The sequence below is a fragment of the Struthio camelus genome, chromosome Z (assembly GCF_040807025.1).
Source record: "Struthio camelus isolate bStrCam1 chromosome Z, bStrCam1.hap1, whole genome shotgun sequence".
NCBI lineage: Eukaryota > Metazoa > Chordata > Aves > Struthioniformes > Struthionidae > Struthio > Struthio camelus.
In genome coordinates this window covers 13342165-13357278 of record NC_090982.1, presented here as the reverse complement: position 1 = coordinate 13357278, position 15114 = coordinate 13342165, and the positions used below count along the sequence as shown (strand labels likewise).

Here is a 15114-nt window from a genome sequence, read left to right as displayed (position 1 = left end):
TGGTAAAACCATTGTTTAATTACATTAGCATTATTAGCATAGCCTTCTCAAATAGCTAACAGATACATGTAGAATGACCAGGGAACTGTATACCATGATAACTCAACTTGGGACACAAATCGAGCGATAAAATATGGAGCTTTAATGCATACATATTTTGTATCACTTGCATATCTGTATATGATCCTGTCAGAATCTATATGAAAATAATGAATCTAATTAGATCTTAAGCAATCTTGTGTAAGAAAGATTAATGAAGCACTGTGAATAATTTAAATGACACGATTTTCACAGAATCACAGAAACACAGAATCGTTTAGGTTGGAAGGGACCTCTGGAGATCATCCAACCCCCCTGCTCAAGCAGGGTCACCTAGAGCACATTGCCCAGGATCACGTCCAGGCGGGTTTTGAATATCTCCAGGGAAGGAGACTCCACCACCTCTCTGGGCAACCTCTTCCAATGCTCAGTCACCCTCACAGTGAAGAAGTTTTTTCTCAGGTTTAGGTGGAACTGCCTGTGCTTCAGTTCAATTTTGCAATTAAAATCATCATACTCAATTGCTGTCAATTACTTTTTAATCTCTACAGAGCTTATCAGAAAGATGAGCTTATTAGAAAAGATGACCCTCCAGGTGCTTTCCACTTCCATAAACAATCATCCATGTCTTTATGGTGTGCACCGCTTACAAGGCAAACAAGACTGCAAGTCCATAATACCAGTAATACAGTCTACAACCAGTAAAACAGATTTTAGGACTCAATATGATTTTAAAAGGGTTAATATAATTCCGTTACTTTCTAGCTTCCAGGGAAAAGCTATGAATTTTCCCCAAAAGCTCCGTCCCTCATTATTTCTTCTGATTCCATTTCCAGGCTGCTCACTATAGAGCTAAGTCCTTACCTTGTAAAATAGTATGTCACAACAGCCCCTGCTACCGTCATCTGCTGACAGGCTAGGATAAACTCGCTGATCCAGATCAGCCCCACCACATGGTACCACCACATGTATTTCAAAGGGCCTACCATCCGAAATTCAATAAATCCTTCTTCATTTGAGACAGGATTACCTAAGAATAAATTAGGGTAAAAAAGGAAATAGTCCTTATTCAGCACTTACTCCTTCATCAGTTCAGAAAGAAGGTCACGTATGGAGTTAGTAGTATACAATCATTTACAGAGGAATGACCCCAGCTTCTACTAACACGCACGCTCTTCTTACAAAGATTATTCATAGGTAAGATACTGCTTTTGGAACAAACAGTAATGGCATCTGAAATAAAATATTAAAAATCTTTGAGGATACTCAAAATTCGGCAATTTTTCTTTTAATTTTTAGCCTTATGGTTAAAATTTCCAAGAATAACCAACAGCAACAAATAGCAAGAATTCTTACAACTAAACATAATAAATTACTCTGTTGACAATACTTACATAGTGTGAATAAACATTAAATTCAGATTTAGACATCAACATTAGCAATCCCTTTTGTTTCCCAGTGTTGTAAGTACCCATGCATATATTTCAACGTTTGTGGCTTAAGAGCTATTTACAGACATAAGAAGTTGCTATAGAGATTATAAAAGTAGGTTTTCATACATTCATTAGTCCAGTGACTCTTTGTATAATCTGAATAGCATTATCACGTATGACGACTGACAGTACATGTCAGAACCCTCCTAGGCAAAGCTCTATTTCAATACATTAACACACCTCGAAAAATTTCATCTTACCTAATATAGTGATGCAAACAGCTGACGAGATTCAGAAAAATACAGGGAGTGAGAATGTATTAGATGCATACAATAGGTTTAACTTGAAAACCATTGTTTTGACTTAGCATTGCAGTACGTACCTCTTCTACCTACTTAGATATACTTTCACACTTAAAATAACGTAATAACATACATACAAATTGAACTGTCAGAATAATTTTGTTTTAGTCAACAAGCTGATTTTCTCTTCAGAAAGTACAGGCTTCTTTTCATTATATTTTTAGATAATGCATACATTTTTGATTCTCCTGGTTTGCACTGAAAAAGATCTGGCCCTATTTGTTCAAAGTTTATGTCTAAATGACATCAGTAAAGCCACTAGGTGCATATAAAGTTAAAAGTAAAAGTTAGTCTTAGCAGAATCAAGGCCAGTTTAAGAGTTCTGTTATTAAAATATACTTGTCAGTCTAAATTCTGTAAATAACTTCATCTCTGTGCAGCTGTCTTAACTCAAATTGACGTGTGGGACTGGGACCTCAGTCACTTGCAAAGGCAAACATTCTTTTGTAACTTGCTGTTCCTTAGATAACTCATACAGTATATCATGCAATGAAAACTAAAATTTCAACATTAGAGTAATGAGAACAAGAACATATGAATTCTATTACCTCTGCCCCTAGCTAAAAATTCAGATCAGGAATTCCAGAAGATTTATCTTGTACTACCATGAAATAGCTCTGTGATCCAAAATACTGCTACTTTTGGACTAATAGTTAACAATGAATTTCAAATTTCTAAGGTTTTAGTAATGAATGATGATGTCCACCAACCACAGCTTGCTGCAAAATAACACACATTTCCTATTTTAGAAAGCAGTTGCTAGATTTCCCTGCTGAAATAACAAAGATTTCAACCAACAGGACTGACTAATTCTAGAAGCTCTTGTCAGGCCCCTAGCCCAAGCAGAGCCCTCTCAACTTTTAGGCTCTCTGTAGTGGAGACAAACTCAGAGAATGGTGGCTTTTCTCACAATACAGTGTACAAACTAATGGGGGGGGGGGGGGGAAATCAAAGAACATCTCGATAATAAACCTGAAAAATACTGGAATAATATTGGACATGCAAATTATGAAGAACTGAAAATTGCTTCCAATATACTTACATTTTGAGAGATAATCAATGCATGCAACTGTCCTTTTATTGCTATGTCTTTATCTATGTGAGAAATTGCTAAAATACACTACCTTCTATCTTTAGCCGATACTAGCTGTTTTTAACCTGTTTATCTAAAAACCAGAGAGAATTATTCGCAAAACTTACAGAAGTCTTAATATTAATGGAACTCCTGTTTTGCAGCATGTCAGCTTGTACCAAATCAAAAAGTTGGCATAAGACACAAAGTAACATACAAGGGATGCAGACTTACAAATGCACAATAACTTTCCAGATAAACATTTTAAAGCCACTGAGGCAGACAAGAATAAGAGCACAGAAGTTTTTTTGCGTTTGCAGAGGTTCCCTCATGCTTTTTAACTAAATCTATCTGAAACTGTACAAAAATGAAGTGAAATTTAAAATAAATCTGGTAGCTGCTTACCTGTAGTACCAAGAAAAAGCAGGACGGTGATCCAGTATGTCCAGAACAGGATAAGCACAAAGAACGTCCAAAACGGCTGGAAGACTAGCAGCGGCAGGTGAATGAAGACCTTGCCGGCCACATGGAACAAGGCAATGGTGAGAGCTACTCGTTTGCGCATAATTAACATTATCAAGAACAAGATAACCTAGAGGGAGAAGTTTCCAAATGACATTTTAGAAAAGTGAAAAATAAGTAAGATATTTCGTGCATCTAGGATCTTCAAATACAGCAAATTAAAACATGTTAGCCTCACCTCCATCCCTGGAAAGGTGATGCAATAGCTCATCCTGAACGTCATCTCTAAGCACGTGGAGGACAAGAAGGTGATCGGGAGTAGTCAGCATGGATTCACCAAAGGGGAAATCAAGCTTAACCAACCCGATAGCCTTCTCTGATGGGACAACTGGCAGGATAGATGAGGGGAGAGCAGTGGATGTTGTCTCCCTTGACTTCAGCAACGCTTTGGACACTGTCTCCCATAACATCCTCACAGGCCAGCTCAGGAAGTATGCGCTGGATGAGTGGAAAGTGAGGGGCACTGAGAACTGGCTGACTGGCAGAGCTCAGAGGGCTGTGATCAGTGGCACAGAGTCTAGTCGGAGGCCTGTAGCTAGCGGTGTCCACCAGGAGTCAATACTCTACAATTGTTTAACTTACTCATCCATGACTTGGATGAAGAGTCTCCTCAGCAAGCTTACTGGTGATACAAAACCAGGAGGAGTGGCTGATATACCAGAGGGCTGTGCTGCCATTCAGAAGGAACTCGACAGGCTGGAGAGATGGCCAGAAAGGAACCTCATGAAGTTCAACAAAGGCAAGCGCAGGCTCCTGCACGTGGGGAGGAATAACCCCATGCATGAGGACAGGTTGGGGGCTGAGCTGCTGGGGAGTAGCTCTGCAGAGAAAGACCTGGGGGTCCCGGTGGACAACTAGTTGACCATGAGCCAGCAATGTGCCCTTGGGGCCAAGAAGGCCAATGGTATCCTGGGGTGCATGAGGCAGAGCGTTGCCAGCAGGTCGAGGGAGGTGATCCTCCGCCTCTACTCAGCCCTGGGGAGGCCTCACCTGGAGTGCTGGGTCCAGTTGTGGGCTCCCCAGGACAAGAGAGACATGGAGCTCCTGGACCGAGTCCAGCAAAGGCCACTAAGATGATTAGGGGACTGGAGCATCTTTCCTATGAGGAAAGGCTGAGAGTCCTGGGACTCTTCAGTCTGGAGAAGGGAAGGCTGAGGGGGGATGTGATCAATGTGTATACGTTATCTGAAGGGAGGGTGTCAAGAGAATGGGGCCAGACTCTTCTCTGTGGTGCCCAGTGACAGGACAAGAGGCAACGGGCACAAACTGAAACACAAGAAGATCCATCTGAGCATGAGAAAAAGCTTCCTTACTGCGAGGGTGACTGAGCACTGGAACAGGCTGCCCAGAGAGGCTGCGGAGTCTCCTTCCCTTGGAGATATTCAAAAGCCATCTGGACACAATTCTGGGTAACGTGCTCTAGGTGACCCTGCTTGAACAGGGGGGTTGGACTAGCTGATCTCCAGAGGTCCCTTCCAACCTCTGGAGAGGCTGGACATTCTGCGATTCTGTGATATGTTCCCGGTGGGTGATATAGCTCTGAGCTTAGATCATCAAAATTGAAATTTTCTATCAGCTTCTTTAACAAGAAATTATTCTCTAAATTCTACTTCGGGGAATTGCAGTCTCATATTTATTTGGAAGTGATCTCAGATCGAAGAGACTAGGACAGATTCCACCCTTATGTTGTACAGACCACTGAAATCAAGAGGACTGCAAAGATTTAATGAAGAATATAGTTTAACATTTAATCTTGGACAAGGTATAGTGGACTTGTCCGGTAAATCAGTTAAATATTGTCAGTATTTAATGAGGTCAGTGATTCTGAAACAAAGAACAGCAAGGCCAAAAGAAGTTGAATTGTTTTGGTATTGTTAGTATTTAAGTTCACAGTGATCCCTATGTTGTTAGGTGGAACAAGTCTGGGAATAACTGCTTTCAGATGTATGAAAGGTCTAAGGACTGTTAAATAAATTGAAATGATGAAGCACCTCTGAACTGCAAGTCTAACAAAACTCTTGTGAGTGAAAGTGGATTAGGGGTCCAATACTGCACCTATTCATGGATGTCCCTGTGGACGCTTTAGAGTACAACAGAGCAGCTGCAGGATCAGGAATTCTCTCCTGACACTAGAAGAATGTTCTAAGGTGTTTCAGAACAATGCCTGGAAGTAAAACAATCAAAGCAACTCAGCTCATAACAAAAACAGAAACTCTTCAAAACCACGCATGTGCAATACAAACCTTTCACCTGAATTAAAACAAACAAAAAAAACCGGAGAGCATCAGAAAGAGAACAAGAAAACGATACACTCACTAGCAAAACATACCGTGAAGACTGTAGCTGAAATGGCATAGATCAGAAGAGCCTGAAGATTGTCTTTGGCTATTTGAGTCTCAACAGCATGGGCAGATACTCGTTGCTTAGCATAGAGCCACCACAGAACTCCTGTACCACCTTTGTTTTAGAGTAAAAAAGAAAAAAAAAAAAAGATTTTTTCCTCTATGAGAGGCATCATACTACGTAGCACCAAAAAAAAGCAAACAAAAAAACCCACACACCAGACAATTTTTTTTCTTTTAAGTCTAGTCTGGTATAGAATACTCAAGGATACTGACGGCTAACCCAAAAGGAACTTCTGAGGATGGAGAAGCGCTTAGGTCTTCTCTCTTGCTCTCTTCCCAGGTGGACACTTTTCACAGCCTCACCCCCCTATGTCCACTTAAAAGACCTGTAGCTCTTTGCCTCTATGTTTTTGGGTGAAGCGCATGAAAGGATTAGTCCGCAGGAAGTCCTAGAAAAGGTTACAACTCCCACGAGACAGGCAACTGATGATCTAAAAAAGGAAAGAAAGGGTGAGGGAGAGAAGAATGAAGAATGTTCTGGACTGTGCTACAAGAGCTGTAAGAATACCCTGTATTGCACACAAGGAACTCCAGCGATTAGGCTGACAGGAAGTTGCCTGCCCAGCAGGAGGCTCAGCAAGTCTCTAAGGGAGCAACACAATCTGTCAGAGGACTGCAATTACAAAGGTGTTATTTTCAACAAATGTCTTGAAATGGTTCAAAGGAAAGTAAAAGGGAAGGCACGGTCCTTAGATTTGTGCAGGATGTAGCTGACCTGTGGACTTAAAAGACAAAGATTAGAACTGGGTTCTCAAAAACTGGGAGAACAAGACTTACCGAGTGATCCCAGAATGACAAGAATTGTTAAAATCCAGACAAGTACTCTTGAAATGTACCTGATTATAACCATCAAAATCATAGACAGCACTGCAGAAAAAAAGATAAATAAAATAAGCAGAGCAATTATTTCAAGGAGAAACAAACTCCCCAGTTCTCTCACTACAGTAGATAATTGTCTTTCAATGGTATTTTAGGCAGAGAGGTATTTATTTTCCATGATTTATGAACTCACTGCTCAGATAGTCAAGGAAATTAGGCATTTTTACAACTCCTGCTTTGCTACTGCCAATTAAAACAAAAAGCATAAACACATTCACACGGCACATTACATACAAGACACAATGCATCCATACAGACCGAGATGTATTTAGACAATGACAGAACAAACAGCAAGACATGACAGAACTGCAAGTCTAGTAACACGAGGGCACCTGAGGAACAGAGTGGAATTCACACTCAAATACGTCTGCCAAACGCGTGCAGACACAATGTGAGGTCTACGTATTCCAAAATGACACGTTGGTGAAAAGTAAAAAATCAAAACTTTGCTCTTTATTTTCAGTATCCACAGTGGGTTCTTTAATAAGCTTTGTTGATCTAGTTCTACTGTCCTTCAGGAATAGCATATTAAAAAGCCCTCTTCAAAGTTAGCCAACTAGTAAGTAGTATGTCTGTGCAATGTGTGTGTGTGCGTGCATGCGCGCGTGCACATTTTTCACACATTTGTGTACAGCAGTTACACTTCCAAATGAAGGCAAGTGGACCAGGCTCTGTGAATCACATTATCTAACAGTTAGTTTAAAAACAAAGATATCCTGCTTAACTATGGGAGTATACACAAAAAAAAGGCGAAAACTATCATACTTTTTCCTCCTCCAAATTAAAATTTATGGCATGTAGCTTCTACCACTAACCCAACAGTAGCACTGCTAATTCAGCCACTAGCTTTCACATTCTTAATATTTTAACCATCATATCAAATAACTAGAGCTGTCAGTACAGAAGATTAAACAACTCGCTAGTTACAGTTGAAAAGATAAATGGTCTGATCTTTTTTCAAACTGGTATCTACCATCCTCTTTTTTACCACAAAGGCAGACTGAAAACAAGCGGACTTCTTTTCCTGGAGTAGCTTTGTAGTGTGTTCCCCCCCAAACTGCAGATTGTTCGTATACATGGTTAGTATCTGAACATCTACATTTTAAGATTAAAGATTTTATACTTAGAAAGAGTAAAAACTTTCCTTATTAGGAAAGTAATTAAAGTAGTTGAATGGCATTTCACCTTAATTTATAAGACTTTATTAAAATAGCACTTCCGCCTGGTGCAATGTGAGTGATATGAGTTATCACTCTATAGGCCAGAAATAGGCATTGCCCAACTGTAATCATCGTGCAGCACCTCTGTGCTGCTGGAAATTTCCTGCTTCAGACAAAGCCAAGATTTTCAGAAGTCTGCATTTTTGGTCTTCCACTTTGTGGAGATGGGACAAACATGACAAACGGGGACCTAACTTTCTCTGTTTTCCTTTTAAAGTTCTGAAATCCCTGTAACAAACAGTTCAGTCAAAAAACCAAGCAGCCCACATTTTAGAAAAGTGTGTTACTGCGCGCTCTTGCTCAGTCTTTTCTATTTGGAAAGGGGTTAGTTAGGACAGGCAGAAGATGAATGAATACTGTAAAAGGGCCAGGCGAGTATCATAACAACATGAGGAGAATAGGGATGCTTTTGTTAACTATGCCAAAAGTAATAATGGCTGTTCATCTGGCCCACAACCTCTATCTCAGATCAGGGAAGAGGAGGAAAAGCAGGAAGGCACATGTATACTACTGAAAAAGTTATCCAGCTGTCAATAAAAAAGCATTCTGAACAGGTTTCTAAGGGCTTATTGCTATTATACATGTTGTCTGCTCATATTGTGCTTAGATAGTGTTAACAGCCTCCTACTGCAGTACTACGAAATTGCTAGTAATGAGAAAAACAATTACCTAGTGATAACAAGCAAAGTCCCATTATAATCTCTTTGCTGGTCATAACTCCACTAATCAGCCTGTGTAAGACACTACTGTCACTGACAAAGGTGATCAGGGCCTCTGCAAACTTGGCATAGCAGGAAATGTTCACAGGAGCACAGCGATGGAAGAATGGAATAGGTGCACTGGTGACACAAGAAAAAAAAAATCAGAAAAAAAATTACTCCTACTTAATATAAATGCCACATCAACACACAAATGAAAGGTGAATAGATGCAACCACTCCACCCTCATAACATCATAACAAGGAACTGTGTGTTGAATGCACAGGTGCTGCTGAAATGAGGATGACCATAATGGGATGTGATGCAGTTCTTACAAGTAACTCGGTGAGGGTGGAGTGCACATTCCAGTATATCACCCTCCCACCTTTAAGAAAACACCAAGGCTTATAAAATAAATGTTCCTGTTTCAGCTTAAGCATCTCTCATTCAAGTGATGAAACAGTAGCTGAAACAATGCCTCTCGCTCATGTTGGAATACTGGTCCACATCTGTAGTGACAGAAATCCAAGAAGGGCAGCTCACTACTTGGAGGGATACATTTTACGCTAAAAGAAATCAGCCATTGTCAAACAAAAACAATGCATTTCTTCTTAGTCGTCCCCCATACTAAGCTTGCTCTGTAACCAGAATATTACAGCAACAGTGATTACTTCCATTACTTTTGCTAAAATTATGCACCACATTCTTTGCAAAATATGCAAAGATGCCTGTAACTGCTTCACTGTTCTTAAACTGTCTTGGAAGCATCCTCTCAAAAATACTGACGTTACGCATTAAACTTCTCATAATGCTCAGCAGAACTTGCTATGAAGCCCAACAGAAGACGACACAGGAAAGTACAAATTTCACTTTCTTTTCCAAATGTTTCCCAGTAAGAAGCTGCCTTTCTTGCTCATAAACTGTGTAAGATCTCAAAGTGACCCATTTCAACTTTTGATCAATCTTCTCAGCTGCACTTAAGACTTGTTCCATGAATATGTTCTTTGCTGCAATCGGATCCAATGAATAGCATCTTTTGTATTAAGTTAAATAATCTTTCAAAAAATTTTTTCTTTCAACCTGCATGTTTGTTTTCTCCACCTCAAGCTTATTTAAAAGATTCCAGTGGACTGCAGCAGCAATGCATATAATCTTCTGCAGTTTCCTCCTTTCAGCAATGACCTCCAAAACCAATGATTTCCTACACCAGTAGCTCTTTGTTAATCCAAAATCCTTCCAAAATTCTAACCCTTGTTTAAAACATGTAATGAGGAAATCAGCTGCAATAGGCACGTCCTTTTTACATGTTACTTTTCGGGGGGGGGGGGGGGGGGGGGAGATGCCATGCTGAAAATAATGAGTGTATAGTTATTCTGCACAGAAACGGGGAGACATTATGATCACCTGCCATACACAGATAACTAATAGGTCCTAGGTTTTTGTGTAAAATGACAGACAACTCAATTACATATGGTTTTAAACTCACTGTGCTAAGCAGGTAAATGCAGTGGCAGATGCCCATATTGATGCACTGCTTTTGGTTAACGATGAAGACAGCAGTTAAACACAGCAAGTAATTGTGCATTTGTCAATGTTGTTAAAAACCAAATTAAACCCGTAACGACTGCGTATTTAAAGAGCAGCCCACATACCCTCTCAGCTATTTACAACATACCCAATTTTGGCATATGCAGCATACTGCAGTTACTTCTATGAAGTGAGATTGAGAAATTTTTTAACTATTTCAAATTTGTAGAAAGCCTAGAACATTTAACAAGTTTTCACCATCAGTGACAACGCTAAAATTTTGAGTTTCAGGTAAGCAAAGAACTCTCATTCCTGTGTCTGGATAAGCAAATAGCCATTTTGAAAATGGAAACTAATGGAATTAAAAGCATGCTGTTACTAAATAAATGCTAAAAGAGGAACAAATGCTTTTTGTGCAGACTTCTGTATTATCACTCTGAACTCCCTTATTCTGTTGTAATTTCACTACATATTTTAAGCTACCTACTCTTTTGTAATTAACAAAAAATAATGGTAGTGGTTACTATGAACTTGCTTGAATAAATAGGAGTCCTGAGAATCTACCATTTGGGATCTGCTATTTCAGTGGTTCTGACTCAATGAGTAGATCAGATAAGATGCCTTGATTAAAAAAAAAAAAAAAGAAATAGATCCATTCCCAGTGACTTCTGCTATTTTATATGGCCTATTCATTATACTTTGGGATACTAGATACCGAAGTGGAACGATAAGTTTTTGAAAATCATCTGACACTTAATCACGACTAAGAGCAGCAAATTTCAAGCCAGAAGATGGTGACAAAAACTGCATTTTTAAAGCAATGTTCAAATGAATACGAGTCCCATCTAGTTGTTCAAGCACTAGCATTCACAGAAGAGCTGTTTTCTCTCAGAATCACATCCAGGCACACAAAGAAACGTGAGTGTGGGGAACCTGGATGGAATGCCACTGTTGTCTGATCTCTATAAGCTGTGTAAAACAGCTCCTTGGCATAGCTCTGCGGAGTTGGTTGATAGACAAATGCTGCACGGAAAAGCTGGACAGGTTTTCTCCTAGAGTTCTCTAAACCAAAACTAGATTAGATCTCTAATCCAAAACTGGACAGTGAAATCACGCTCTACTGACGGTGAGAGTTTCTAGGTAAAGTTACTGGAAGAAATACAAACTACAGGCTCATTGCTAGGGAGTCACAGTTGGACACAGTGCTTTGAAGCTGAAGGATTAGAGTCTCTTGAGATGTGGAGCCTCAACTGTAGGGCGTGAAGAAGCCTTGTTATCAAATAAAAACATCAAGGGACAGTCCTCATGACATAAGGCATCGCCATTCCATTGCCTTAACGGGAGTCAGGTCATAGTTCGCATCTCTGGCAGATCAAATCTGAGAAAGGAAGTGTTAAGAGTTCTCTCAGAATGCACCAGCCCTAATAATTTAATTAGAAAAAGCTCAAAACCAGAGTGGTTTACAGATAAAATATTGGCCTTTTTTTCCTTTCCTTTCAGCATTAAAGTAAGACTTTTCAGTCTTAGAAAATTTTCAAATGCCTTGTACATTTTATTCAGACTAAATAAAAAAGGGGAAACACTCCACTGACATAAGTTTTTGCAGAAATAACTCATGAGGTAGTTTTTATGCAGAATTTACACAGTATGATTAAAGCTATGACACAGTGCTCTATCTGCCTGCTTTCTTATTAAGCTACATTTATTCAGACAGAATGACATGAGAACACACAAGAAGAAAAATTAATATAATTCTGGCAAAAATTAAGACTGACAAGCCTTTTCAGTATGCAAGCCGACAATGAAGTTTTCGTTTGTTTTGGTATTACAGCTGTAACTGCTAACTTTAGCTGCATGCAACATTGACCTGCTGTGGGGCACTGTTAATATTCCAGCTGCTATTTATTGTTAGTACAATTGAAAAAAAAAGAAAAAGTCACTGGATAGGCTACCACACAAACAAGATACACTTAAAATCAGAATTTCTACAACTGATAGGATTATAAGACTTAATACAGCTGTAACAGAAAATGGTGCAATTGTGCAAACAGAAAAAAGGGGCAATAATCTATAATTCAGCCTATCACTGAATGTCTGAGAAGCCAAAATATGAAAAAACGCAATGTGATTCTTACTGAGTGAGCGGTATTATTGAGTGGCATTTTTTTTGAGCTACACTTCTTTCTGTCTATTCAAAAAGAAAAACAGTCTAGGCTAGTATTTGAAATAATAAAATTTGGCCAATATATTTATAAAATATAGCTCTTTTTTTATGAGGCTGGTATTTGAACAGGCACATATTGGTCATTCGGCAACTGAAAGAATCAAAAAAACGAAATAATTTGCTAAATCTTACTGTTTGAGACAAGGTGCAAGGGACGAACATGGCAGAGAATGTTGTTTGAATATGCCATTTTTCACTCCCAGAGAGCCAAAAGGCTTCAAAAATTGTCCCTAAACTGCAGCCCTGATGGGCAGCTGGTGGTAGGGTGAAAGGCAGCAAACCAGCTGATACTCAGCACAATTTCAGTTATACGAGATAAAATGACTTGAAGATGACAGAAGTAAGCTTAATACTCTTAGTAAACAAGTGTGGATAGTTTGGGTTTTTCATTGAGTTGCTTTGATGATGTCTATATACACTTTTGGCAATAAAACACTAAAACATCCAACTATGAGAGAGAACATATCTGTGCTTCATATTTTCTAAAGAACTGTCACGAACAAAAATCTTTGCTCCTTCCACTCCCACCTCCAATTAGATGAGAAGTTAGAATTACCTTTCTGGAACAGGGTGCTTAGGACACAGCTTGGCAGCCCTTGGGTCTGTAGTGTATTCTGAAGGCTGAAGTTCATAGCTGCACAGATTGGATCCTGTTGAGAGGAAAAAAAAAATGGAAAAATTAAATATTTCTACTCTTTGTAAATAATATTAAAAATAATATTGGTCCTGATTCTCTAGTTCCTCATGTTACTACTGTTCTTTTGATTTTGCAGATGTATACTATAGTTAGTTCTGTAATGGAAAACTGAATCAAGTCCAATACAGGTTCTACTGTAACAGAATGACACTTTGCATCTAGCTTTGGGTCTTTATCCTCCAACATTTGACTATTCAGGTGGAAAAGGCTAATTCTCAATCCAGTTTGAAAAAGGAGGACAGTTCTGGGCACTACACACTTTGAAGTCGCCCTTCCCTCCTACTCTGCCAAGTTTTTTCTTGACTATTTTTAGCACTTCAGAATTTAATAAGACAATATTCTTCATTTTAAAAAATCCACTTTTTTAATACTATATAACCACAGCTTATTCAATTCAGAAAGAGAATGAAACTGCTGCTCTGAAGAATAATAAACACATTTATGTATATTCTCAATGTCCAGCTTTTTTGACAAAACAATTTATGCTACTGCAAAATTATGTAATGCGGACATCTTACTGTAGACACCCAAACTTCTGGATGAAATGTGGATATAAACAACTGCAGAATTTTATGGAGGGGCAGCAGTAGAAGAAAAAAGTTATGTATTTATCATCACTTACAAATATAAGGAGAAAGAAAGATTGTAAGTATTTACTTTATTTTGCTTTCAATATTAGCAAAAAACATAAGTTTTAAAGATGATTAGAATAAGAATTTCTACAGTAATGAGTGCAGAGGGGAGACTGTGCATGGACAACTGTATACAGATTCACGACACGGAATTTTTTGTGCAAGCTTTGTCATTTTGTCATTCAACATTATAAGGGTTTAACTGCACTATCGTATGCAGAGGCCCATTCAACCAACAAGCCAAAGAGAAAGGGCTGATCTGCAAAAGGCTGTGCTTTTCTGTGACTTCTAGGAGTTCTGGCAGGAGAGAAAAAAGGAGTGAGGCTTGTTATGCTCCGCACTCTTCGCGCAGATGTTTATCTGAAGGGCTTCTGTTTGTATCTCAGCCCACAAAGGTAAGTCACGCTGAGCTGAATGTCAGATCTGGGTCTGCCCAGAGCTCAAGAGCCATTCAAGTAGGATTTACAGATTAGTGCAGCCCAACAAACCCCGGGCTGTGGAGCGAATCTGAAGACTTGCCAGGTCACTTCGGAACCCAGCTACATACTCCCTCCCGCCACACAACAGAGCAACGCAAACCTCTAACTGCCACTATCATCTTTTGCCTATGAACAGCTCTTGAGATACCTCTGGATCTCTTCCCTTCAGCCGTCCAAATGACAGAGCATGCTTCTTTTGACTCCCAAGAATTACAAAAACATTTTTAAGAAGCTTCTTGCACAAGGGACATTAACCACCGTGCATCAGAAAGAACGACCAGTCCAGTAACCGAAATAAAGCCATAAGCTTTGTATGCCCTTTTGTCCTCCATAGTTAGGCTAAAGACATTTCTACCTGTTCCATAAATACTTAACTCTTTATATTTTGAAAAACTTCTGATTCCAGTGGCAGAGAGTTTTACAACCTAACTCAAACCTAACAACATGTTTGAGTAATGAATATATCATTTTACATCAACCTTAAACTAAGTTTCTTAACAAAACAGCCCCTATGTGTTAACAAACAAAAGAGTGAGTTTTTTTTAAGGTGAGAGTCAGGCATTGCTCTGCCAAACCTTCCATCCCGTACTAGTTATACTCTGGGTTAGTAGATACTTTCTTAGCACAGCCAGTCTTATTTTGGCTGCTTGAGTTTACAAGCCAGCAAGAGCTTGAAAAAGAACTCCAATTACCTACTTTGCTGAGATAATTAATTTACCAGAGACACTACTATTATTCCTAAATTATCATCATTCCCAAATGTTTCAAAAATATTATGGGTAGAATCCAGAGAACCGACTGAAAAGTCATTAAACTCATACATTCATTGCCTTCTACACATGTGCACATATTTCTTCCAGTGAAATCATTAGGCAACGACAAACTGTCCTCGAGAGAAGGGATCCGAGATCCCAACATGTTATAG

At 39.1% G+C, this 15114-nt stretch overlaps 1 protein-coding gene across 9 annotated transcripts in view; it reads right to left on the bottom strand.

Annotated features, from left to right (window-relative positions):
* SLC44A1 (solute carrier family 44 member 1) overlaps window positions 1–15114 on the bottom strand; it is a 65226-nt gene that overhangs the window by 17385 nt on the left and 32727 nt on the right. For 7 of the 9 annotated variants that reach the window (XM_068927176.1, XM_068927177.1, XM_068927174.1 and 4 more), the window contains 6 exons: window positions 12938–13031; window positions 8602–8771; window positions 6611–6700; window positions 5758–5885; window positions 3312–3498; window positions 904–1069 (listed from right to left, as the gene is read on the bottom strand). In XM_068927176.1, the coding sequence (XP_068783277.1) occupies window positions 904–1069; window positions 3312–3498; window positions 5758–5885; window positions 6611–6700; window positions 8602–8771; window positions 12938–13031 (835 nt within the window). The remainder of the gene's footprint in view (window positions 1–903; window positions 1070–3311; window positions 3499–5757; window positions 5886–6610; window positions 6701–8601; window positions 8772–12937; window positions 13032–15114) is intronic. The other 2 variants (XM_068927180.1, XM_068927181.1) reach the window with 1 other exon arrangement.